The sequence below is a fragment of the Lissotriton vulgaris genome, chromosome 5, assembly GCF_964263255.1.
Source record: "Lissotriton vulgaris chromosome 5, aLisVul1.2, whole genome shotgun sequence".
In the NCBI taxonomy this organism is placed as follows: Eukaryota; Metazoa; Chordata; class Amphibia; order Caudata; family Salamandridae; genus Lissotriton; species Lissotriton vulgaris.
Genome location: NC_141693.1, coordinates 209,771,012 through 209,796,817, shown reverse-complemented (window position 1 = coordinate 209,796,817; position 25,806 = coordinate 209,771,012). Strand labels below are relative to the sequence as shown.

The 25,806-nt window shown below is 45.9% G+C and overlaps 1 protein-coding gene across 2 annotated transcripts in view; it reads left to right on the top strand.

The window, feature by feature from the left end:
* EXD3 (exonuclease 3'-5' domain containing 3) overlaps nucleotides 1-25,806 on the top strand; it is a 2,419,489-nt gene that overhangs the window by 1,490,345 nt on the left and 903,338 nt on the right. For both annotated transcript variants that reach the window (XM_086921181.1, XM_086921182.1), the window contains one exon: nucleotides 8,286-8,459. In XM_086921181.1, the coding sequence (XP_086777307.1) occupies nucleotides 8,286-8,459 (174 nt within the window). The remainder of the gene's footprint in view (nucleotides 1-8,285; nucleotides 8,460-25,806) is intronic.

Genomic DNA, 25,806 nt, shown 5'->3' with positions numbered 1-25,806 from the left:
CTGTTTCCTCCCTTAATTGGACCATGGTGAGTACTTGGGTACCCCCAAGATTGGCTACTGGTGTACCCTTTTAAGTCCCTAGTATATGGTACCAAGGTACCCAGGGCATAGGTACTCCAGGGGTCCCCCATGGGATGAAGCATGTATTCATCGACACCACCCCTGGGAGACCACTCATAGTGTGACTGCAGGCCTGCCATTTCAGCCTGTGTAAGCTGGTTCTAGCACCACTTGTGACAGATATACATTTTCTTTAATCTGAGTTCACTGCACTTAAAACCTGTAAGTCACCTCTAAAGCAGGCCTTTCAATCCTGAAGGCAGGGTGCCTGGTTATTAGTGTGAAGGTGTCCCTGCATGCCAATGACAAAAAAGGGGAGAGAGAGAAAGGTAGCGTGGATTCGTTCTCCGTGACAGAATATGTATAAACAACAAGAATCCACCTGTAAAAGCAGGACTCCCCTACAATCCCCGAAGTCTATTCTCCAGGGCTGTAAGTGCATCAGCCATTATGATACATAGAGTGGCAATTTGTCACTACGCGATGGCTAACTCTAAACTGGCTGCAACTTACCCTGGCATGCTTGTTATCAAACATGTTGGAATCATACCCCAACACCACAAACTGTATTGGAGGTATGATTCCATGTAATGTTGGCCCCCTCCGGGAAGCCCTCAGTGCTCCTGGTACCAGTCTTCCAGTGTCTGACAGTAAACTATGGCTGCTGCCAACCACAGACACAATTCTGCCGTCCTGCGGCTGAGCCAAGCTCGAGCAGGGGAAGGCAGGGCAATAGGTTTCCTGTCACAAGGAGGTGTGACCACCTCCCAGACAGGACTTGGTGTATTGGAGAAGTGTGGCTCACTGGTTAGAGGAGGCAGACTTGGAAGCAGAGGTCATCCCGGGACCAGGGTTCAATTCCCGGCGAGGTCTTGAGTCCTAAAATGTCCATGGACTCGACAATTCTCCCTTCGGTGCCTATTCGATTCACGGGTTCACACTCTGCGCAATAGCTTGCTTAATCTCCACAACGGCCCCTCGCGGTGGGATGCATGGTTTTCACCTTGCGGATACCCTGCCGGGGTTATCTCACAGGGGAATACCAGGACGGGTTCCCTAAGCAAGCGCTTAAAAACCGCTTGGTGATTTGCGCTATATAAATTCCTGTACATTTACATTTACATATTGGGCCAGTGTGAGGGCACTTGCCAACGCCTCTAGACTTCTTTGAAGGGCACGTTTGGTGCCCTTCTTGCATACTCCAGTTGGAAGCAGTTCAGGGAGCCATTGGCTCCCACTCTGGCACGAAAACTAACAAAGGACATTAGAGGGTACTTAAGGGCTTACCTGTGATTGGTTCGTCATGGGACAAGATTCAGATCTGAAACCACTTCATCTTCAACCGCCTGGGCACTTTAGACTTTGTTGGACTTTGTTGTAGGAACCGAGACTCCACTGGGAAGACTCCTGCTGCTCCTGGTCTCATCGTCTTGCCATACTTCTGCATCATCTTTGCTCAATACAGGTTCCTCTACAGGCCTGGGGACATCCAAGACACCCAAAGAAATCTCGCATGGAGGTTCACTAACACAGGTGGTGGTTCTGCAACTCTGTTGAGGCCTGCACTGTCTTCACAGCAAGTTTGAAGCCAGTATACCTCATGAGCGCAGTACCCCTGTGCACCACATTGACTTGCTGTTGCCAAGGCTTATTGACTCTATTTTACAGAGATCTTTGGACTCCAAGAAACTCTAGCCTCCAGCATCTCTTGCTACTAAGATCTTTGTCCTCGCCGTATCCTCTGCACCGTGGGACTGCATCATTGGTGAGCTGCTCGAGGTCCTCTTGCTACTCCTGTGCCTGCAGCCTGTGGTTCCTCTCGAGAGTCTGCTTTGGTTCCTGTGCACTCCCCTGTTTGCTTGGATCCTACTCTAACTAACTAACCTACACTTAGTGAGTCCCTTGGACCTTGCTGGTTCCGACACTGCACCTTTTTCGTATGCCACGTTTGTTGACGCTGCCCATGCTGGTTGGTGCTCCTGCAGCACACAACCCCCTGGTTCTTGACATCCAATGTGGGCAGCTTGTGAATGGCTCCTGGTCTTCCACAGCATTGGCTGGTCCGCACAGCTACAGTGCCAAGGTCACCGTCCACTCTCCTGCATCTTCTGACATCCGTTGGCATTCGTCTTCTGTACCTTCTGGTCACTCCTGAGTGGCATAGACTCTGTTTCCTCTATTTGCAGGTACCTCTCATTCTGAATCTACCCTTAGGTTCCACCAGACTCTTTCAACTTCTTCGCCAGTGGCATCTTTAATAAAGTCCTCCATTATGGTCTACCGTGGTTTCTGACGTCACTTCACACCTATGCACCTGTCCTCCCTGGTGTAGGTATCCTGGTTCCCGGGGTATCCACGGGTGGGGTGACTTTCTTCAGGGTTCTCTGGGAAGGATCCTTCTTAAAAACTACAACTGTCACTTCCCCATTGACTTGTGCTGATCATGCGGTCATGTTCCCACTCTACACACAGCCTCCGTGGGGTTCCTGGGTACTTACCTTGGGTGTTTCATTTGGTCCCCAACACATCTACGTCTTCTGCGTCCAGTCTCAACTTAAGGTTGTGGGTCGCATTCCACTTCCTTAGTAAATGGTTTGGGCTCCCCTTTGAGACCACTGTATATTTTTGCTACTTATGTGTTTTCTTACTAAAGTATTGTGTGTATTGTGGTTATATCTCAGGGGACGAGATATTACAATGTATTAGTGAGTGTTTATAATAAATACATATTTTTATTACTACGCTGTGTGGTTCTTTTTCGTTTAACATACATTATATGATTAGTACAGGTAAAACAAGCTGCTTCACACTCCTTCTGGACTAAGCCTGAGGGCTGCTCTCCACAGCTACCACTTAGAGAGCTTTCTAAGGTTGTCTGAGGCCAATAAAATCACCATAAGTATTGTCTAGAATAGTGCAAGGTGCTCCACTTACATGAGTTAGCACCATATACTAAGCCAGTCTCCCACAGTGGTCAAGAGAGCAGCTGAGGTCCTCGAACTAAAGTTTCCCTCTTTGAAGGTCAGGACTAATCTCCTGAACGAAGTGCTTCAGCCTGTGGCTTCCACCTCTGAAACCCTTTTGCCCTTCAATGAGGCACTTATTGATGTCCTTCTAGGCACGTGGTCCAAACCTAGAACAGGGGCGCCTGTGAATAGGACAATTGCAGGCCGACATAGTCCGGCTACTGGTGAACCAAAGTTCCTCTGCCCACACCCTGCGCCTGAAAGTTTGGTGGTGCAGGCTTCTACCTCCCAGGGTGCGTTCCGTTCCACCCCTCCGAATAGGGAATCCAAGATGCTACAATCGCTTGTGAAGAAGATGTTTACTTCCTCCAGCCTGGCATTGTGGTCGGTGACTATTGCAGGCTTATTGGGCCATTTCTCCCACTCCCTTTGGGAGACGATTGTGCAAGTGCTGCCACAAGTTCTGGAGGAGGCCCAGGCTGTACTCTCAGGTGGTTAAGTACTAGAGAGAAAATTTACCATAAGGTGTAGCCTTCACGCGACTGATTCGCTGGGCAGAGCAATCTCGTCAACTGTGGCCTCGCAGCGCCACACCTGGCTTGGAGCATTCTGGCTTCTCGGGCGTTGTGCAGGCAAACTTGATGGACATGCCGTTTGATGGATCTCGTCATTTTGGGGACCAAGCAGACTCGGCCTTAGAGCAGTTCGAGGACTCTCGAGCTACGGCCAGATTCATGGGCCTCTCTTATCCACCTCGTGGTCAGTCTAACTTTGTCCCCTTTTGTGGCAACAGACAGGGGTTCTAGCCGTGCAGCCCTATCCCAGCCACCGTTCTGCGCAGGCTTCCCATGTTGTGCGGGGAGGTGGACGCTGTTCATTCCTTTCTGGGAATGGAAGCTAGAAGTCGTTGGTCACTCTGCCCTCGGCAGCCGCAGCCTACAAACACTACTAGTCTGACTCTGCAAGACCACACCACTCCAGTTGATGGGAGAATCCATCCATCATCATCTCCCCCACTGGAGGTCCATAACATTGGAAACGTGGGTCTTGCAGTTCATTCAGGAAGGCTATTCTCTGACTTTCTTTTTTTTTCCTCCTCCCATTCTGCCAGAACAAGAACGGCTTGCGTAGAACCATTTAAAACCTGCTCCAAGAGGAAGTTACAGCTCTCATGGCCAAGGCAGCTATAGAGAGGGTCCCGGATTCAGAAGTAGGCATTGGCTGTTATTCCCACTACATTCTGATTCTGGAGAAAAAAAAAAGTTGCGGACCATTTTAGATCTTCGGACCATCAATCTCTACTTCTAGGAGAAGTTCAAGATGCTTTCTTTAGCCCAGGTCTTGCCTGCCCTACACCAAGAAGACTGGATGGTAGTGTTGGACCTACAGGACACGTATTTTCACATTCCCATTCTGCCGTGCCACAGGTGTTACCTGCAGTTCAAGGTAGGCCACAAGCACTTTCAGTTTATTGTGCTCCCCTTAGAACTTACCAGTGCCCCTCGGGTGTTCACCAAAGTGATAGTAGTGGTTGCAGCTTATCTACGCAGGTTAGGTGTGTCAGTCTTCTCCTACCTCAACGACTGTGTCCTCGCTCCAGGCTGTCGTGTCCCACCTTCAGACTATGGCAAATCTCCTGCGTTCCCTGGGGCTCTCTAGAAACGTACTGCAGTCACACCTAACTCCTTCTCGGATGCTCTCCTTCATCTGGGCTGTTCTGGACACAGTGCAGTTTCAGGCTTATCCTCCCGGGCAGCAATTCCAGGATATTCAGGTTATGATTCCGATGTTTCAGCCTCTATCCTGTATTTTGGTGAGACTAACTCTGAGGCTGTTGGGTATCATGGCCTCCTGCATCCTGTTGGTAAAGCATGCCAGGTGACCTATGCAGGTTCTGCAGTGGGACCTGAAAGTCCAGTGTGCACAGCATCGGGTAAAACTCACCGATGTGGTCCAGATCTCGGAAGGAACTGCAAGAGATCTGCAGTAGTGGTTAATGTACCGCAATTTGGTCAACGGCAGACCCCTCTCCCTTCCCCAACCAGATCCCACAGTCTTAACAGATGCGGTACTTCTGGGATGGGGCGGCCATCTGGGAGAGGTGATGATCAGGGGACACTGGTCTTTGGTGGTGTCGGGCTCCACATCAATTTCTTGGAACTTCGAGCGATTTGGTTGGCATTGAAGACATTTCTTCCCCTGTCAAGGGGAAGTTAGTGCAGGTGTTCACACACAACACCACCGCCATGTGGTATTGCAACAAGCAGGGCGGGGTGGCATTGTGGACCCTTTGTCGTGAGGCCCCGCGTCTCTAGAAATGGCTGGAATAGCAGGGCATAACCCTGTGGTTCAACACCTGGCAGGTTCTCAGAACGCCAGGGCGGACAAACTCAGCCGTCGGGGCCTAGTGGATCATGAATGGCGTCTCCAGTCGGAGGTGGTGCAAGGTCTCTTTGACCACTGGGGAGATTCTTGGTTAGGTCAGTTCGCCACTGAAGAGAATGCACAGTGTCAGTTTCCAAGGCTGCTATTGCTCAGCTATGCCTTTCGTTGTGAGTAGAGCAGGGCTCTGCTTTGGGTACACTTAAGGGTTATCTTTCTGCTCTATCTGCCAGACGAACCCTCTGTCTTTAGGTCTCCAATTGTAAATATGTTTTTGAAGGGGCTGGCTCACTTGTTTCCACCCACGCCTTTAGTTATGACGCAGTAGGTCCTTCATTTGGTCCGCATTTTTCTTATGTGTGCTCCTTTCATGCATCTGCAAAGTTGTCCCCTCCAGCTGCTTACGATCAAGACAGCCTTTTTTGTGGGGATAACATCTGCCTGGAGGGTGAGTGAGTTGCAGGCGCTATCTTGTACACCTCCCTACATGATGTTTTTTCCAGACAAAGTGATGCTTCACTCCTGTGCTTCATTTTTGCCAAAGGTGGGGACCTCATTCCATCTGGGTCAGTCTAACTTGCTGCCTACCTCCTTTTCTCTCCCCCATCCCTCTAAGGAAGAGGAGCGTCTCCACCATCTCGACCCAAAAAGAGCGTTGTCATTCTACCTCGTCCGCACAAAAGCGTTCCGGGTGAATGACCAACCCTTTGTAGGGTACGTCGGAGCTAAGAAGAGTTGGGCAGTGCAGAAAAGGACCATCTCTCGCTGGGTCATTCTCTTCATTAAGATGTGTATGCCCTGTCTAAGCAGCAGGCTCCTGAGGGATTAAGGCCCATTCCACCAAGGGAAAGGCTGCGACTTTGGCCTTGGCTCGGTTGTCCCAGTCGTGGACATCTATCAGGCAGCAACATTGGGATCTTTGCAACCGTTTGCCACGCACTACTGCCTGGACAGTCAGGTCTACAGGTATGGGCATTTTGCTTGGTGGGTCCTGCAGGACTTCCTAGTTCCATAACCCACCGCTGGAAGAGTTTAGCTTGGGTATCTAATTCAAAGGTAAGTAATATGCAGCTAGAAGTCTCTATCAGATGAACAGGTTACTTACCTTAGTTAACGCATTGTCTGGTTGAGACAGTATCTAGCTGCAGATTCCTTACAGGCCAATCCATGCCTCCCTGCTTTGCGGACTAATTTTGTTAGGGCTAGGGTTACTCTATTTTTTTTGGGCCCTAGTTTGCACACGTTTATGCCGGTTACTTCGTGGCTCTGCGCTCTGACGTGGAAAAAACTAAAAGTACTGATATCCGTACGCCTGGGTGGCACCTATATAGGTGACTGCGACGTCATAACCGACACGAACGATGGCCGACGACATCATGTGGAGCCGAATGGAGCCACACGACTGGAGCGCGCAAGGGGTATTGCTCGAGCTGGGTTCCAGGCGTCAGGATCCAGCCTGACGCCTGGGAAATTCAAAGGTAAGGAATTTGCAGCTAGACATTATCTGTACTAGATAATGCATTACTGAAGGTAAGAAACTTGTTAATTTTGTCCCTTAGTTGAACTTTCAGTGCATGTTGAAGGATTTACTAGAATATCCTATTCAGTGTTTCAAAGTCGGAAATGCTTCTAATCTCCTGAGAAGGTGAAAAGGTAAGAGTACTCTGAGAAGTTCCTTTGGATTTTCAATAAAAAAATATCTATTAGGAGACTCGTCATAATGCTAGATATCAGGTAGTTGCATCCTACCAACGCTTTCTGCACAGTCTACTAAACTCTTCCCTATACCGTGATTTTCGCCGTCGGGCACCTGGAAATTAATGATAATTTATCATACTTTGTCTCAGCATGTCCTCTCTTAGCCTTGCTCACCCTTCATTATTGTTAGTATTCCATGGTAGTTTTGATGTTGATGACTTTCTCCTATCATCTGGTCGGGGATATGGGTACAGTATTCAATGCACCATGGCAGATGCCTTAGCGTTAGACCTGTTTTGGCGAACATATGATGGTCATATGCTTAGATAAGCCTACTCAGAGAAGCTTGACCGACTACAACTTATTGGTGTGGCTGCTAATCATTGAAAAATCAATAAAGAATGGTTAACCCAAAAAAGTAAAGCAAAAATCAAGTGTATTTGTTTGTAATTCTGAATTGTGATGGAAACAAAGATTTTAGACTCGAAACAAATTAAGACAATTGACTTGGTGATACTCAAATGATAAATATTCACTGAAATCCAGTTTACACAAAAAATTCAGTCTGTGCGCTATATAGTTTTATCAGTAAAAGTGTAGTTATACTGCTTTTTTTGCCATTTTGATGGAAAATATGCTGATTATAAATGACAGTGCACACCTATATCTTACTTTAGTAATATATTTGTAACAGTGTTCTACAAAATGCACACCCTCTGTGGCTCATTTGCTAGAATTAATATTTGTGTGATGTGGAGTTTTCACATTCCCTATGACTTCAGTGATCTGAAAATTGTCACAACACCACTGGCATTGAGTCACTGTAGTCACTGTAGTACTGCAAGCTTGTTTGTCGTCATCAAATTGCTACTCTGACTTTAACCTCTCTATTAACCATTTTCTAACAGTATATCTTGCATATAACAGTTTCCACAAACAGACAAATCAACAGCAGTCAAATAAAAAAATAACATTCTGACAACCTTCTACATTAAATAATTCCAGTTTGTTTAACACAATTAACATATGAATATGCCTTAACTGACAAGCAATATATCATAAAACGGTATTATTCAGTTTTTAATGATGATCATGTTTTCTGTCAAGCACCCATATGTGGATGATTCAACTACAGGAATTTGCCTTCTGGAAACTCAAGATGTTTTTCCCATTCTGCAGAAATCGAAGCATGGTGTTCAGCCGAACATCACGGACTTCCCACCTCAGGTGTCCACCCAACAGTTCCGTGTGGTCTGTGATAATATGCTGCAAGGCCTAGGGCGCTATCTTCGTTGCCTTGGGGTGGATGTACGACTGCTGGAGAATGACGACGACCACAGGAAGGCTGCAGAGGTCAGACATCTCATTGCTAAGAGTACTTATGGTACCGTAATTGCTTATTGTGTGGAGAAGTGTGGCTCAATGGTTAGAGCGGCAGACCCTGATGCAGAGGTCTGGCCCGGGACCAGGGTTCAATTCCCCGCCTCGGCGGGTCTTGGGCTCAAAAAAATTCCACGGACCTGATAATTCTCGCCTCGGTGCCTATTCCAATCATGGAGTCCCATTCTGCAACTCTGGGCAATAGCTTGCTTAATCTCCACAACGGCCCCCACAACGCTAAGGATGCATGGCCTCCACCTTGGGGGTGCCCAGGAGTGGACACCTCACAGGGAAAGCCAGGATGGGTTCCACATCGGTATTCGTACAAACGCCTTGAGACCCTTGTGGGCGATACAAGTATCAATTTACAATTTATCGTGTTGATATATACAAAGATGGTGCTTAAACACTTCTACCCAGGCAATAAGGTCTGCTTCCTGGTCTATCGTATCAGTCAATGCAGACTAACCGCATCCTATTGTTTCTTTTTATCTGTGTCCATTTTTCCCTCACTAAAGAAGTCTTTCCTTTGTTGATAACCCACACAGTGACAGCGTGTATTCACTCCTTTTTAGGTTTCGCCTGGGGCCTAGCTCCGCCCAGGAGAAATCTTTTGTTAACAGTATGGATGTTCGTCCCGCCTCAGTTTCCCATTGGCTAGCTCCATAAATGGACGCTAGCCATTGGCAAACAGAGGCGTCCGTCATCCTGCGAGGCGACTCGTGGGCGTTTCGGCAATGTTTTTCTCATCCTGCCTCTTTTCTGACGTCATGTGGCTGTGGGCGTGTACTTTTTTTTTTTTTTTGTCCCGTGATGTTTTCGTCATTTTGGAAAAGCCTTTGGCCGAAGTGGTTGGCGAGTTTGAAGTTGTTGTTATTTCCAATGTCCCGTCTCATGTTGTCTTTTGTCCGAGCCTTTCCCGCCCCCCCTCCCGCTGTCCGAGACTTTCCCACCCCCCCTCCCGCTGTCCGAGCCTTTCACGCCCCCCTCCTGCTGTCCGTGATATAACCCTGTCTCATGTTACTCTACTCCATCATTTTAGCAGTTGTTAAATATTTTACATTTGCACTTACTCGGCTGCAGCAGTGCTGTTGAAGGAATTATTCTGAAGGCTGAAGCGGAAACAAGAAAACATCAGACACGTCTGCAGGGCGGGCAGTCCCTCTGAATTCAATCCGGCTCTGCAGTTGGCACACATACGCAAACATGGCATTGGAAAGGTACAGTTCTGTGTCAGCTCAGCTGAGCAACACATGGTGATTTTCAGCACATCTCATCCTCTCCTCGTTGACAGCGCCAGTCCGTGTTTCCGCTGTTGCCGCAGTGCAGCAGTTTAGCCTTTTGATGCCGACGCCGTCCTGGCCGGGAGTGAAGATTTTGGCACCCGGTGGAGACAGCTGGGGACAGCTAAGAGGCACAGTTGAGGTAACAAGCGGTGGATCTTGGGGGAAGCGCAGCTGAGAGACAGAACCGCTTGTACCAGTGGGGCACATGGGGGTAGCCTGCAGAGACGGCTCGGTTCTGACCGGGTGCGGTTTGCGATGAGCCCCCGGTGAGCCTCTAAATTTTACTTTTAATTGCAATTTGATTGGCCTGACATCCTGACATATGGTATCCTTTCCTCGCACCCATTAGCTCACTGACCCCATTAGTCCTGCCTCCCACTCCTGCATAGATTCTGGACTTCCGTAAAAGGACTTTGTACCCGAACCTTGCTAAGTGAGACGGACAGGAGAGAGAAGACTCAAGCAAGCGAGAGTGGAAAGGTGTATGTGTAACTCTAGGTGTGTGTGTGTGTGTGTGTGACTCTGGGTATGTATGTGTAGCTCTGTATGTGTGTGTGCATCTGGGTGTGTGTATGGCTCTGTGTGTGTTTGTAATCAGTGTGTATGTGTGTGGCTCTGGATATATGTGTGTAGCTCTAGGTGTGTATGTGTGTGTGTGTGTGGCTCTGGGGGTGTGTGTGTGGCTCTGGAGGGGAGGTGTCTCTAAGTGTGTATGTGTGACTAGGGAGTGCAGAGTGACTAGGAAGTGCAGAGTGACTAGAGAGTGCAGAGTGACTAGAGAGTGCAGAGTTACTAGAGAGTGCAGAGTGACTAGAGAGTGCAGAGTGACTAGGGAGTGCAGAGTGACTAGGGAGTGCAGAGTGACTAGGGAGTGCAGAGTGACTAGGGAGTGCAGAGTGACTAGGGAGTGCAGAGTGACTAGGGAGTGCAGAGTGACTAGGGAGTGCAGAGTGACTAGGGAGTGCAGAGTGACTAGGGAGTGCAGAGTGACTAGGGAGTGCAGAGTGACTAGGGAGTGCAGAGTGACTAGGGAGTGCAGAGTGACTAGGGAGTGCAGAGTGACTAGGGAGTGACTAGGGAGTGCTAGGGAGTGCTAGGAAGTGACTAGGGAGTGCTAGCAAGTGACTAGGGAGTGCTAGGAAGTGACTAGGGAGTGCTAGGAAGTGACTAGGGAGTGCTAGGAAGTGACTAGGGAGTGCTAGGAAGTGACTAGGGAGTGCTAGGAAGTGACTAGGGAGTGCTAGGAAGTGACTAAGGAGTGCTAGGAAGTGACTAAGGAGTGCTAGGAAGTGACTAGAGAGTGCTAGGGAGTGCAGAGTGCTAAGAGGTGCGGAGTTACTAGGGAGTGCTAGGAAGTGGGGAAGCTAGGGAGTGCTAGGAAGTGCACAGTGCTAGGGAGTGTAGAGTAACTAGGGGGTGTTATGGAGTTCTAGAGACTGCAGAGATTAAGCTAATAACAATGTGAGTGACAATGCCATTTATTTATCTGTTTTCTAAACCAACACATAAATAAAAAAATTGTCATTAACAATGCCAATAGCTCAAACTTTTCCAAAGGCGAAACCATTGCATTGAAAATGCTTGTTATAGGGTGTAATCCCTTTTGTGACATTCATAGTCCGATGCGCCTCCTTCCACATATACCTTCAAAGGTACTGTAATGTATTGTATTGTATTTAACCAAATATGCAAATATTCACTGTGGAACATTGTTTAATTTTCCATTTGTGCTCTCTGAAAACAAAGTTGCACTTAGTCCTAATCTGTGTTCTGGACATGTAGCAAAAATGCGATTAAAGGTCTTACTGGTTTGTACTCCTGTTCTTCAGTTTAGAAATCCCACAGAGAAGCAGATGTTGCCTACATGTCTAGTTCTTTGCAGATCTCTCATTTGCTATTTAAACTTAAGAACATGCAAAGTCCTTTCTGCAAGTTTTTTAGGTCTCGCCTAGCGAACGCTGTGCATGCGCTATTTCGCATTGGCGAGACTCTGTTGTCGTCGGTTTGGTTTGTTAAGGGAGAAGAACCATGTGTGCGCCCGGACAGGCGATATGCACGCACATGGCGTCTCCCAACGTGCTCTTGATTTTAATAAGGCTCGGCTGCTCGCTCCCTCTCTGTACGCACGCTGTTTAACTGCTCGCGGTTGCTTTCACTTTTGTGAAAAGCCGAGAGGGCCACGTCCACAGTGGTCAGGGACAGCCTGTCTGACAGAGGGGCAGAGGCAGAGCCCAGCATCATTAGCAATAATCAGGGTGCGCCCCAAATTCAAAGGCCTTTAATGACTCCAGGAATTCCTGCCCCGGCCTGTTTAGACTCCGAGCACTCTTTGGTATGACAGAAGCACATCAAATGCACACGGCTGAAGAGACGCTGCTCCTCCTGCTTGCCAACTCAGTCATTTTTCTACTGTGCATCGAAACGGTATGAATTTTCCCTTAACCGATTGCTAAAAAATTTCACCTCAAACATGTGAACGGGAAGTGAGAAATCTACTCCGGGGTAACTCTCTCCTGCGGTGGCCCGATTCTATCCAAGCAAACACAAGAAACCGCCTCTTTCCAAATACCACTGCCCTAACCACGTTTCCATGGTGCCTAAAATCAATAAAGCGCCGAGAGTCCCCACGCCCCACTCACTGATGAGTAGTGGTCGAGGGAGGTGCACGGGGTACACCCGGACTGAATGTATTAGCGGCAGGTTGTATTCCAATGCTCAAGAGCCCAAAATATTTTGTCAAGTCTTTACGGATCTTCGAGAAATAGTATGTCGCTGCTTTTTCTGCTTTGATCTGTGATGGCGGCTACTTTTTTCTTTCCGCCTGCCTGTCTTGTTTTTGTCACTACTTCCTGTTCTCGGCATCCCACTGCAGGAGTTGTGGTCAGGGAGTGATAGTGCAGGACAGAAGCTGTGGTTTCCACGATGAGCCACCGCATGCCTCGGTGACCGACAGCCTGCGGCCTAGTTGCATCCAGCCACACAGCCAGTTTCCCCTTAGTATTCCTCTGTGTGCAAATCCACAGGGCTGATGTCCCATTGCCACCCAGCTACATTACTCCACTGGCACGTGCATGCGTGATGAAGTATGCATACGTATGTACTCCCCAGTGGAATGATGTGGATGCCGTTTGTTTTAAATTTATTCTTACTGATCTAATATGGTGGACACCACTTCGGATGGGTAAATGGAAAAACAAAACATTTTGTTTAGTGTAAAAGTGTAATTGTTTTTTTAGAGGACCGCAGGTGGGGTGTAGAAGGACTGAATAGATCAATCACATTTGGGCGCAGTGGGCAAAGCATTGCACAAGGGAGAAAGAGCAGCATGGGCGGCGGGCCGGGGGCAGGGGAGGTGTCGAAGCACATATGAAGAGAGGAACACAGACCATGGGGGTCTCGTGAAAGAAGAGCAGGAAGGACAGGGCAGGCGAGGGGCACACACGACAGCGAGAAGCGCATGAAGGTGACCGCAACACAGGAGTGGGGGAGAAGCACACGTAGGTGAGAACAATATGGAGCTGGAGGAAGTGGATGGGAGAAATGTACGAAAGAGAAACACAGAGGGTGAACATCTTGGGGGAGCATCCAGGGGAAAGAAGGAAAGACCTGGAAAACATATGTTTTCTCATGGGCTATCTGTCTGAAAAGAAAAAGAAATGACCTAACAGTGAGCAGTGGACGGATAGGAGCTAGCCAATTTCGAGAGATAGTAAGGAGACTAGGCTCCAAGAGGAGAAACACAAGATGGACATGCTGGGATGTGGAAAGCCCTTGAATAAGAATCAAGCAAATAAGAGTGACAATAAAGCCACCCAATGGTAAGCAATGGGCATGCTGTAACCCCTGTAAGTTCTTGGTGAAACACAATAGATCTTTTGCAACAAGACAGCTTGCACTGTTTGGTAGGCTGAACCCAGGGCACAAGTCCTAAACAAGCATTGAAAATGCAATAGGTCTCGCCTTTGATTCAGTTAAAGCCATTTGCTTTGCTAATGGTATTGTATAGCAAAGCAAATGGCTTTTTTTTTGCCATTTCCCAAATTGAAATGTCCCTCCTCAAGTGCCCGTAGTATACGGTCAAAGAAACCACATCGATTACAGCTTCAATGTTTAATTTGTGAAAAAATAGTATCTGTCAGGGCACTTCTCCGGACGCTCCTACACCACCCATTACCCCTGCCAGCACTGCCAATGACCGTTCCAAAAGAAGTACTAACCATTGCAGTCCTACGTGTGACAATTTAGATTACTCAGACCACACTGTCCTGGAATCTGCTTGTGATATAATGAACCCATTCGAATAGTTATTATAATAGATGTAACATTTTCTTGAAAACATATCTTTTAAGACTAGAAGATTACTTTTTTAACTATATCGTAAGTTCTTGCTACTTACAAAAATTGCAGCTCGTCTTGTGCATGAAAATTATTTTGACTTTTCAAAGAGAATTTTGTTAATGCTGAGACTAAGGGTATGCAGTTACCTCTTTCAAAGATTCCTTATCTAGAGTGAAATTACAATGGTTGCTTTTCTCGCGTCTTTCACGAAATTGTCAGAATCTTGGCTTTTTGATGTTTTTTTTCCCTGAAATAGTTTTGCTTATAGAAAGGTTCACCAGCCAACAATTGAGCTTTCATTGCTTTTTGTTTTCTTGTTACCTTGGAACCCTTAAAATTTCCCAATTTGGGTACATGATGTGAGGCCTTACATAATTTGGGGTACGTAACGTTTATATAGAATAGAAAAAAAGGTTGCAGCCATCAGGCAGCTTTGTTTCACATTTTATGAAGTCTTGATGGGGACACTCACTTTCATCTGCCGATTTAACCTCACCTGATCCCAAGTATTAGCATTTAGGGTCATGATACAAGACTCGAAGGGGTAGTGTTTTTTTGCTCAATTATTCGTTACCCTGCGGTTGCTGAAAATGGTTCCTTTGCCTAATAATAAAGTCTTAATACAGACAATCCTGGCAACAGGGTAACGGTTTATATCCTGACTTTGTGTCCTTCTTATCATGAACTCTTAACATATAATGCCTATCAATGTGTAGGATGTGACATAAACACATGATACCCCTCATTGTGTACATTGATTTACACACATGATTTATTGTTCTGTATATAGTGTGTGTGCGCGATGTAAAGCGCTGTGACGCCCAATCATTGGGATGAGGAACTCTGTCAAAGAAATTAAATTAAAAAAAAATTTTAATTGCTATTTCAATAGTTATTATTGTAATTACTTGTAGAGATAAACCCGACAATCTCACAGTGCATGCATATCTGTCATGTTGAAGAACCGGGGTTTAACCCAGCGGCGTCAGGGGCACGACTAAGATCTTCGAGTTCACCTGTCTTGGTATACAGAGACACAGAATACTTCTGGATGGCATCAGAGACCAAGTTTATTAGCTGCAGCTAGTAACAGTGATCCTAGAAATACATCATGGTGTAAATTCTCAGGAGACTGCTCATTTTACTAAGGCGAGACGTCTCCTTTTATACCCAATATTCACATTATAAATTTACACCCACTGCACAAAATTCTAACCAATAAGGTGCATTTTCAAACAAAGTATCACATAACAAAAACTCAATTTACAGTATCCCAACCCAAAAGTTAATTATTAGGAATGTCCCAAATTCAATCTCCACAAGCCGGACAAACCTATAATTGAAAGCATAACCCATGTAATGAACAAACATGAAAAAAGATACAGTAACAGATTCTGAACAAGATAAGGCATGTGCAAGGAAACTAAAGTTAACAATGTCCTGAACATTGATTGTCAATATCAGACAAAGATCGATCAGAGAAATTGGCTTTGCAAGGTCTTTTTCAGGTGAAGAGGTCAGTTTCTTACAGTTCATTTCGGAGTCAAAAAGAAACCTAGTTAATGTATACATGAACTAAGAAGGCCAGGCCACTTTGTTCGCCAGGCTACCTTCACAGGCCTACGTGAGGGCAACACAAAATGGTGGCACAGAACAAAATGGAGTCAGACTCGAGAATTACAAAACCTCAGACCCTCCTTTTGCCATTACGTAGGCAATAACCTAAGACTCATGTTAATCTGAATCTAGGTCTATATCGATATTCATTAGGTCATCAAGGTGTTGCTGTAGCATCATCTTATTATTCTCTACTTCTCTCGGGACAGGTCTCCGAACACACATAGTAGCATAAAGACTACAAATGGCGGGACCACACTGGATGAAAAGACAACAAGAGAAAAGGATGGTTAAAACCATACCAAGGAATGTCAGAGTCTTCCATCCCAATTCGGACAGCAGTCCCCAAAACCACCCCGTCAATGACCAGTCTCCTTCGTCTACATGGATAGACTCAGGGATTTTATACAACCTAGAGATGGCTTGGTACACTGTAGGGGCATTATCTGGTATGTAAACACAGCAACTGGATCCAATCAATTTACATACTCCTCCTCGATCTGCAAGTATGATGTCTAATACCATACGGTTGTGCAAAGTCATAAGGCGGTCCGCTCGAAGCTCAGCTGTAACATTGCTAAGAGCACCTGCTGTCTCATTAATAGTAGCTTCAACAACGCGGCCAAGCTGTCGAATATGCCTACTATTGATCATAGGACCCCAAAATGGCAGGAAGCCCTTGAAGAAATCTCCTACTTCGTTTGCTGCAGTATCTTCCTGATTGAAGACACCTCTACCATATCTCGTTCTATGATAGTCTGAAACAGTAATGTATGTAGGGGGAAGCAGAAACGCCACATAACACGTTCCTGAAAAATCAGGTGGCAACCATACGTAGGCTCTGTCATGACAAACAAAATATGTGCCTTTAGCTGGCACAAACAGTGGAGAAGTCCGAGATGAATAGACATAGGTTTGAGCATACACACTCTTACCTAGCTGAGCTTTCGGATTCTGACCATTACCTTGCAAACAAAAATGGCCTCGGTGGGGTACAATCCAAATAGGGGGAGACCTTTTTCGACTCTCCTTCTCTGTCAAGCTGGTACTATATCCAGTCACGTTCCAACCAATGTAAGCCTGCACCTCATACTTAGGGATAGCATTATATGCATCAATATCTCTGATCATAGCTACTATTCAAGGCACTATTGCTCGAGTTATCTTTAAGGGAACGTAAGGGGCGTACCTCATTTGCATAGATAAACATGGTCTGAAAAGCCCACACAGACCCATTAAAAGAAAAAGGCAAAACCAAATATGGCATACCTTTATCTGTCGTATGAGGCATAAGACCACAAACCCAACAATTAGTGGTATTTACTGCTAACTGATGCTGATGCAACAACTGTATGAACGAGTTGTTGACAAATTCTGATCTCCTTGTCTGTTCATGTTCAGGCAACGTATAAAACTGGTGCAAAGAAACAGTAGTGAAAGAAAGCATAGGTTGGGAGGTGGGTGCAGATGTCTGTCTGTTGTGTAGCATAGACAGTCCAACCCACACAAGCTAACATGATACTTAAAAACTTCAAAAAGCACAATATTATAAAACATTTTCTATGTATCAATGTACAAAATCTTGTCTTAAGATCTATTTTCTCAACATCTCTTTCAGTTACAACAGACTCCATCCTCTAACATGCTGCTCGCAGCAATTTTCCTTCTTCACTCAAGTGTGCGTCCAGGCATCCTAGACGTCCCTAGAACCGCAGACCTTTCGTCAATACGCGGGCCACCCCTTAAGTCTTATACCGCGACCCTGCAGCTGAACCCGGATGGTAGTTCGAAAAAGAAAAATAAGTCTCTTGTCTGAAAGAGTAGAATTCAGTAAAAAAAATCTGATTTTATTTGTCCTTTTTAGACCTTACGTTGTAGCGTTCTTTACCAGGCACAGTTTGATCCTGAAAGAGTGTCTCTGGGTGCGTAGTATCAAGTCTCAAACACGGCGGCACAGCTTCTTGCAAGACTTCATCATCTGCACGTTCTGACTGAGTCCATTCAGGATGTGCATCGCTAAAAGGTACAAATCTCGGAACCCTTTCACTCTCGGAATCGGCAACACCTTCCCGGACCCACTTATCGTACTGTAAGAGCAAAGGTATCTTCTTACAATGGGTACCATGTACCCAGTTTTTCTTGCTGAACACCTTAATAGCAGTCCGAGTTGATAACAGGACTTGGTATGGACCGGTCCATCTTGACCTCTGGAAATTCCTGGTTAGAATCCAGTCGCCAGGTTGAATCGTGTGACCTGCGTCTACAGAAACTGAAGGCAAAGTGTCATGGACCTGTTGGTGAAGAACAAGCAATTTAGCAGTCAAATCATGTAAGTAGTCAACCAACATAGGGTACTCGATATCACTGTACTTCTTAGGCCTCGGCACACCCCAGACATTCGCCGGACGTCCAAAAACAATCTCGTATGGGCGAAGTCCCATGCGAAAATGTACTATCGTTCTCGTGGACAAAAGTGCCAATGGTAAGGCATCGAGCCATGTAAGACCAGAGCTCGCTTGCACCTTGGCCAACTTCAGCTTCAGAGTGCCATTATAGCACTCGACTAGGCCTGCTGACTGGGGGTGATTCGCAGCGTTAAATTTCTGTTTAATACCCAGACCCGCACATACTTTCTTCATAATCTGACCCACAATTTCACTTCCATTATCACTCCATACCATCCTCGGCAAGCCATATCTGAGAAAGAATTCTTTGAGCAAAACCTTGGCTGTAGACAAGGCAGTATTATCCTTTAGGGGGTAGGCCTCTATCCATCTGGAAAAGGCACAAACAACCACAAGGACATACTTCAATTTATTGCATCTTTTCATATGAATGTAGTCTATCTGCAGCCCCTCGAACGGATACGTTGGAGGAGCAAAATGACCCGCTGGAGTTGGGGTTCCCTTTCCAGGATTATGCATCAAGCAAATCATGCAATGTTTAACCAAATTCTCAACACACCTAGGAATTCCACCATTCTGCCATACCGGAGCCAACAACTTACATATCCCTTTTGAACTAATGTGGGCCAACCCATGAGCCATAGTAACCACCGGAAGCACATATGCATCCGGCAACAACCATCGCTGGTGCTCTGACAACTCAACCCAACAGCCTGTTGAATCCAACATTCCCGTACTCTCTCCCCACATACTCAATTCTTTCTCAGTAGCTTCTGCCTGAATCATCTTCACACTTTCTGTTGTATCTTCACACATTCCTCCTTCCACAACCCATCTGGCAGGACCTGCAACATACATCCGCCGTTTCTCTCGCTACTTCATCTGCAAACGCATTCCCTCGACCCACATCATCCGTAACCTTCTTAAGCAAACTAGACTTCACTATCGCAATTTGGGTCGGCAAAGTAAGTGATACAAGAAGTTCACTCACTAATTGTCCATGCTGAATTTTCGTACCATGGGAAGTAAGAAATCCTCTCTCTTTCCACAAGCGACCAAAACTGTGAGCCACGCCAAATGCGTATTGGCTATCAGTATAAACATTCACTTTCTTTCCTTTTGACAACACACACACTCTAGTCAATGCTATCAACTCCGCTGCTTGCCCTGAATTCTGTGCAATACGTGCTGTTTCAACAATCGTGTGCAAAGTTGTGACAGCATATGCTGCAGTCGTCTCTCCATTCGGAAGCTTAAAGCACGAACCATCTACCCATAGGGTACCATCAGGATTCGAAAGAGGAGTGTCTTTCAGATCACCTCTACCCTTCGTTTCCTCCTCTGTCCGGAGAAAACAATCATGCTGTTCCTGAGCATCTATCTCTACAAAAATCGGCAACAATGTAGCTGGATTCAATGTGTTGCACCGCTTGATGTGCACATGGCTAGCCAAAAGCGTCAACTCGTAACCTGACAAACGCGCACTGGTAAGATGTTGAGTCTTCGTTCTATTCAATAGGGTATCCTCTGCATGTGGGACCATCACAATCAATGTATTATCCAATACCAAACCAGCAGACTGTTGGATAGAAACAGCCGCTGTAGCTCTTGGACAACTAGGCAACACCCTAGCTACCGGATCTAAAGTAGCTGAAAAATACGCACATGGGCGCTGCTTGTCTCCAAATTGTTACGTCAACACTGACAATGCACAACCTTCTCTCTTGTATACATAAAGTGTAAAAGGTTTACTGTAGTCGTGGGTACCCAACACCGGAGCGGAACACAATGCATCACGCAATTCAGAAAAACTCTTCTGACATTCGTCAGACCAAGGAAGAGGGCGTGGTGTGTCCTTAAGAGTGAGTGCCAACAAAGGTTTCGCTAGCAAAGAAAAATTCGGAATCCACTGTCTACAATACGAGATGATACCTAAGAAGGCACGCACCTCTCTCTGTGTGCATGGCACAGTCATTTGGGCAATCGCTTGAATACGCTTTGGGGTCAATCGTCTTCCCTCCTTCGACAAGAGATGATCTAAGTAGGTCACTTCTTGGCGGCAATACTGCAACTTCGAAGGTGACACTTTATGATGAAGGTCAGACAGGTGTCGCAACAAAGAAAGAGTAACTTCTTTACAAATCTCTTCATCATCAGCAGCAACCAACAGATCATCACCATACTGGATAAGAGTAGCACCAGAAAGCAATGAAAGAGTATCAAGCTGAGTTTTCAAAGCCTGACTATAAATGGAGGGACTCTCACAATAACCTTGAGGAGCGCACTTAAACCGGAAACTGCGGCCTCCTAAAGAGAAGCCAAAAATATCCCTACTTTCCTCAGCAATCGGAATAATGAAGAAAGCATTCTTCAGATCAATAACAGAAAACCAAGCAGCTGAGGCAGGGATCATAGTCAATAAAGCAGTAATGTCCGGGACAACAGGAAACTGTGGCAGAACGATCTTATTGACCTCTCGAAGGTCGATCACAAACCGATACACAGGTGGCTGAGAAGAGTCAGTACGCTTAAGGACAGGCAGAACAGGACTGTTACTCACATTACCTCTCGTTTCTTCAACCACACCTTTCTCAACCAAATCATAGCTAATCGCTAAAAGAGCTCTTTCGCCATCACTGGAAATTTTATACTGAGGAATGCGAGGTAATTTAGCATTCGACTTAAGGGTAACAACGTAGGGTGGAATCTGCAAGAGACCAACATCATTGGGACCTGTAGCCCAAAGTATATCAGGGAGAGAACGCAGTTCCAGTGGAAGGCGATCCTTAGATACATCGGGGAAATCACTTTCTTACCCACCGTAAGATGTACTCCCGAAGGAGAACAATGTAATGTTGCATGCAATCTTTTCTACAAGTCCAAACCCAACAGATTCTCGCCACAACCAGTCGTTAGAATAAGGGGAGCCTCCAATTCACAGGGACCAATAGAAAGGGGCAAAGGACAAGAAACCGGGTTACGAACTGGGGCGCCAGAAAATCCTACTGAAACATTGGTCAAGCCAGACAAAGGTGCGCCAGGGAGTTTAGAGTGCATGATAGAACTCTTTGCTGCACCAGTATCCAAAAGAAAAGGTTCTGCCACACCTGATGTAATCACTTCAACATAAGGTCTCCACTCTGGTCTACTGGAACTGACACTACTCCCTTCCTTTGTCCATGGCTGTCCTAACTACCATTAAAACCAGCACTCTCACTTCCAACATAATAATCATCAGTGTAGTACTGAGCGGATTGGACGGTCGGAACATTCTGTTGGTCAAAATAATTCATAGAATTCTGAGGGGAAAAGGATCGTTCATTCTGGGGAAACGTACCACGTCCCCTACCTCAAGGTACTTGTTGGAAACCACCACGACCTCTCAGACCAGACATACCACTCGCACGCTGTAGCAAGATCGGGCAACTATTCTTGAAGTGAACTTCTTCTTTACAATAAGCACACTGATTAGGGCCTAGCGGGAGTCGCGAAGACTTCTGCAACAGTTTCTGAAACTGGGGGTTGCTGAAACTGACGCTGATTAGAGCGAGGCGGATAAGCCTGCTGCAGAAGAACTTTCGTTTTTAATTCCCTAGTCTTCTTCTCTACTTTATCCTTCTCTTCTTTATCTCTATTCTCATAGTATTGTGCAGTAGCCAATATCTGGGCCGAAGAAGAAACAGCCCATGAACTCTCAGAGTCCTTTAACTTATTAGAAAGTTCAGGACGTAATTTAAAAACAAACTTATCTACAAACAACCTCTGACCACCTTCTGTACTCATGTCCTGACCACTATGATCAATGAATGTTTCCTCAAACCTAGTGAAGTAATCAGACACACTCTCGTCTTTTTTTTGTTTGCATGCTGCTGTCTTGTCCCAATTCACCCGCAAAGAAGGCATAGTTTTCATTAAATTAATAATCCTACCAGGTAGTTCTGCAACTAAGGGTTCAGGTTTGGCACCTCCTACCTGCCGACCATCTGCAGCAGTAATATTAACCCACGTATCTCCTAACTCTGGCGCGTGATCCTCGTGATGGATCTTCGCCCACAAGGGTTGAGGAACTACATTACCTATCAACATATCTATGTCAGTTAAATTCATAACACACGCATCAACTGTCTGAGACAACTCCTTGTAATAACCAGCAGGATTTTTACGGGGGTCAGGCAGGTCTGATTAAGAGCCAGGACCTCAGCTCTCTTCCAAGGGACATGCACCCACACTCGCGGAAAATGAGCCGTTGCAGCCGCAATACCATGAGCGGCATCAGCCACAACTGCCTCTCTCTATACAGGGGCAACCTCTCTCATAGGATACTGCTTCACTTTTCTCCTAACAGAAGGGTCAGGTTCGAACAATGACTGAGGTGGAAGTCTAGACTTAAAAGTGAGTAGTGTCTCTACCGCTTCCTCAACATCGGAACCCACTATCGTCCCTTTAGCAAATTCAGACTGAACATTAAGCAATTCCAGTGGAATTGATCCCAACTTATTATCTTCCCACTCCTGACGAAGGAAGGTACACATGACATCAAAAACATATCTTTGTTTTGGTGCCTCCCACTGTAGGAAGATATCCATAACCACTTGTGGACTGTACTTGGAGGTATTCGAAACCTATCTACGAGCAAGGTGATCTAACACCAGGGAGCTGACTAAGTCTCTGCTTATGTTCAGAAACAGGGGTCATATTCAGTGACCCAAAGAAAGGAGACAAAAGACTAGTGACAGTCTCAGTCATTCGTTGCCGAGCAGAAGGAGAAGAAGTTGACATGAGGACAGGAGACAAAGTGTTTTGAGGCGACAGAGACGTAGGGACAGAAATAAGAGAAGTTGAAGATAAAGGAGTGTAAGGCAAAAAAGTTTGAGGCAAGGCTGGTGGCAAGGCTGGCGGCCCTGGAGGGGGCTGCGCCGGGTGAGGAAGAACAACCTGTGAAGCAACGGGTGGCTGAACAACAGCAGGGGGTTGAACGACAACAAGGGGTGCAACAACTGGAGGTAACGGAGGTGTAGTAGCACCCTGCACATAAGGGGTGGTAATCTCAGTAAATGTGACATCAAAGGATCCTTTTCAGGGTCTTCAGTCACATTTGAAAGGGGGGTGGCAAAGCCGGGTAACATTTGTCAATGGCCATGCAATGTTGTCTATCTGACACTGCAATTGCACGATCTTCTTCATCTTCCTTAAACTGCCTAGCAGCTTGCATTACCGATATATTCCTTTCCTTCCTATCTCTCTTAGCTTGCTTAATTTCTCGCTGTTTGGCTTCCTTACGCCAAAGGCGGAAAGAGTCAAACATCGCCGGCCGGGCTTTCTTCCTAAATAGCGCAACTTCTAGGTTATATAAAACATCTGATTCAAAACTTCCATGTTGGGGCCATTGTAAAACACCATCTTTCCTTGTATAACGGACACCATGCTTAGAATAGAGCTTATAAATTGGAGGTCCAACCAAAGGTATCGGACACGAGTCCTCCAATCGGGAATCGCTATTACAATTACAACAAAACCATTTCCTAAATTTGCTAAAACCAGGCATCTTTTAGCTCACTAGTGTTGCTTCAAACTTCAAGGGGTTATCAAAAATTATGCACTCGCAAATATACAAACCACTCGGCTTCGACTATTGCAATGGCCGAATCAAAACCAAGAAACAAAACAAAGTCGTGGGAGCGACCCACTTATACTTAACCAAAATGTCTGTCACGCCACCAGAAGACCGTCTAACGTCTCGCCTTACAAATCATCACAAGAGGGTCCAAGACAGGGCGACAGTCAGGGCAGCAGTCCTTCGCAGCCGTCGGAAAGGGGAAGCCTCGCAGAAAAAAACCTTCAGTCCACGTCGACATGCAGGGGTCGATGAAGTGGCGGCCGTCCTCCAGAATTTCCTCACGGGGCTCCTCACAATCTTCTTGCTTGGACCAGTACCGTTGAAGTCGCTCCACGTTGGGCGTCAGTTAAAGAACCGGGGTTTAACCCAGCGGCGTCAGGGGCACGCCTAAGATCGTCAAGTTCACCTGTCTTGTTATACAGAGACACAGAATACTTTTGGATGGCATCGGAGACCAAGTTTATTAGCTGCAGATAGTAACAGTGATCCTAGAAATACATCACGGTGTAAATTCTCAGGAGACTGCTCATTTTACTAAGGCGAGACGTCTCCTTTTATACCCAATATTCACATTACAAATGTACACCCACTGCACAAAATTCTAGCCAATAAGGTACATTTTCAAACAAAGTATCACATAACAAAAACTCAATTTACAGTATCCCAACCCAAAAGTTAATTATTAGGAATGTCCCAAATTTAATCTCCACAAGCCGGACAAACCTATAATTGAAAGTTTAACCCATGTAATGAAGAAACATGAAAAAAGAAACAGTAACAGATGCTGAACAAGATAAGGCATGTGCAAGGAAACTAAAGGTAACGATGTCCTGAACATTGATTGGCAATCTCAGACAAAGATCGATCAGGGGAATTGGCTTTGCGAGCTCAGTTTCAGGTGAAGAGGTCAGTTTCTTACAGTTCATTTCAGAGTCAAAAAGAAACCTAGTTAATGTATACATGAACTAAGAAGGCCAGGCCACTTTGTTCGCCAGGCTACCATCACAGGCCTGCGTGAGGGCAACACAAAATGGTGGCACAGAACAAAATGGAGTCAGACTTGAGAATTACAAAACCTCAACATACAGAGGTTAAACGAAGCCCAGAACCTCCATTTAAATCATTATTTCTCTTAAATACGTGTGAAGTGATAACAATTTTTGCTCCTTTCTTTCCATTCCATTGACATCTAGGTGTTAGACTCCAGATAGCTCCCAGACAGGATAATACTCGATCAAAAGGTGTGCTGGTAGCTTTTTAAATGAGGCTTTTTTGGGGACCAGCTGGATGTGAAAATAAAGTCCCCTAACTGCCTGCAGTTTGCTACTCCAAGTGGAAAGCAGACACTGTATGCGCGATGCTGAATGAGTTCTAGTGTCGAGTAATGACACCAAGACATATTAAGATCCTCTCTATTTGTCTTCCCTTCTCGCTCTTTAATGTGTTGAATATATTTATATATTCCACCGTTACCCATCTTAGCTCCATTTATTTCGTCTTCTACTCTCTTGAAATGTTTTTCTAGTAACCGATGTAACGTGTAAATTATGTAATTTTGTCATTTCTGTTCAACCTTATGTAAAGCGCTCTGATACCTCCGGGTCTAGCCAGCGCTGTATAAAACTCTTAAAATAAATAAATAAATATTTCACTGGGACCAGCTCAGATCTGGATCAGTAATAGCTGCCGGATCCGACTCGAGACTCCATTTTTTCTGCACTGTCTCCTGGTTGCAGTCAAAAACTCCAGTGCCTCTGGTGTTCTGGAATACTGCGCCAGACTCGTATTCTGGATAGATGAACCCAGATTTGTAACGTCTCCTAGATTTGAACTGCTGGCCTGGCCACAATCCTTTTCATAGGAAAGTGTTGCGAGAATTCTTACTGTCTCTCTGTCAGGGTTAGGTACTGCCTTGACATTTGGAAGGAATTCGTATGACCCTGTTGATGCTAGCTACATATCTTGATTGGTCCCAAATTTTAATGATGGAGGCCGGACAGGTCCCTCTTCATGAATGTGGGGATTTGAACTGACTTCAACACACCAATTTTGTAAAC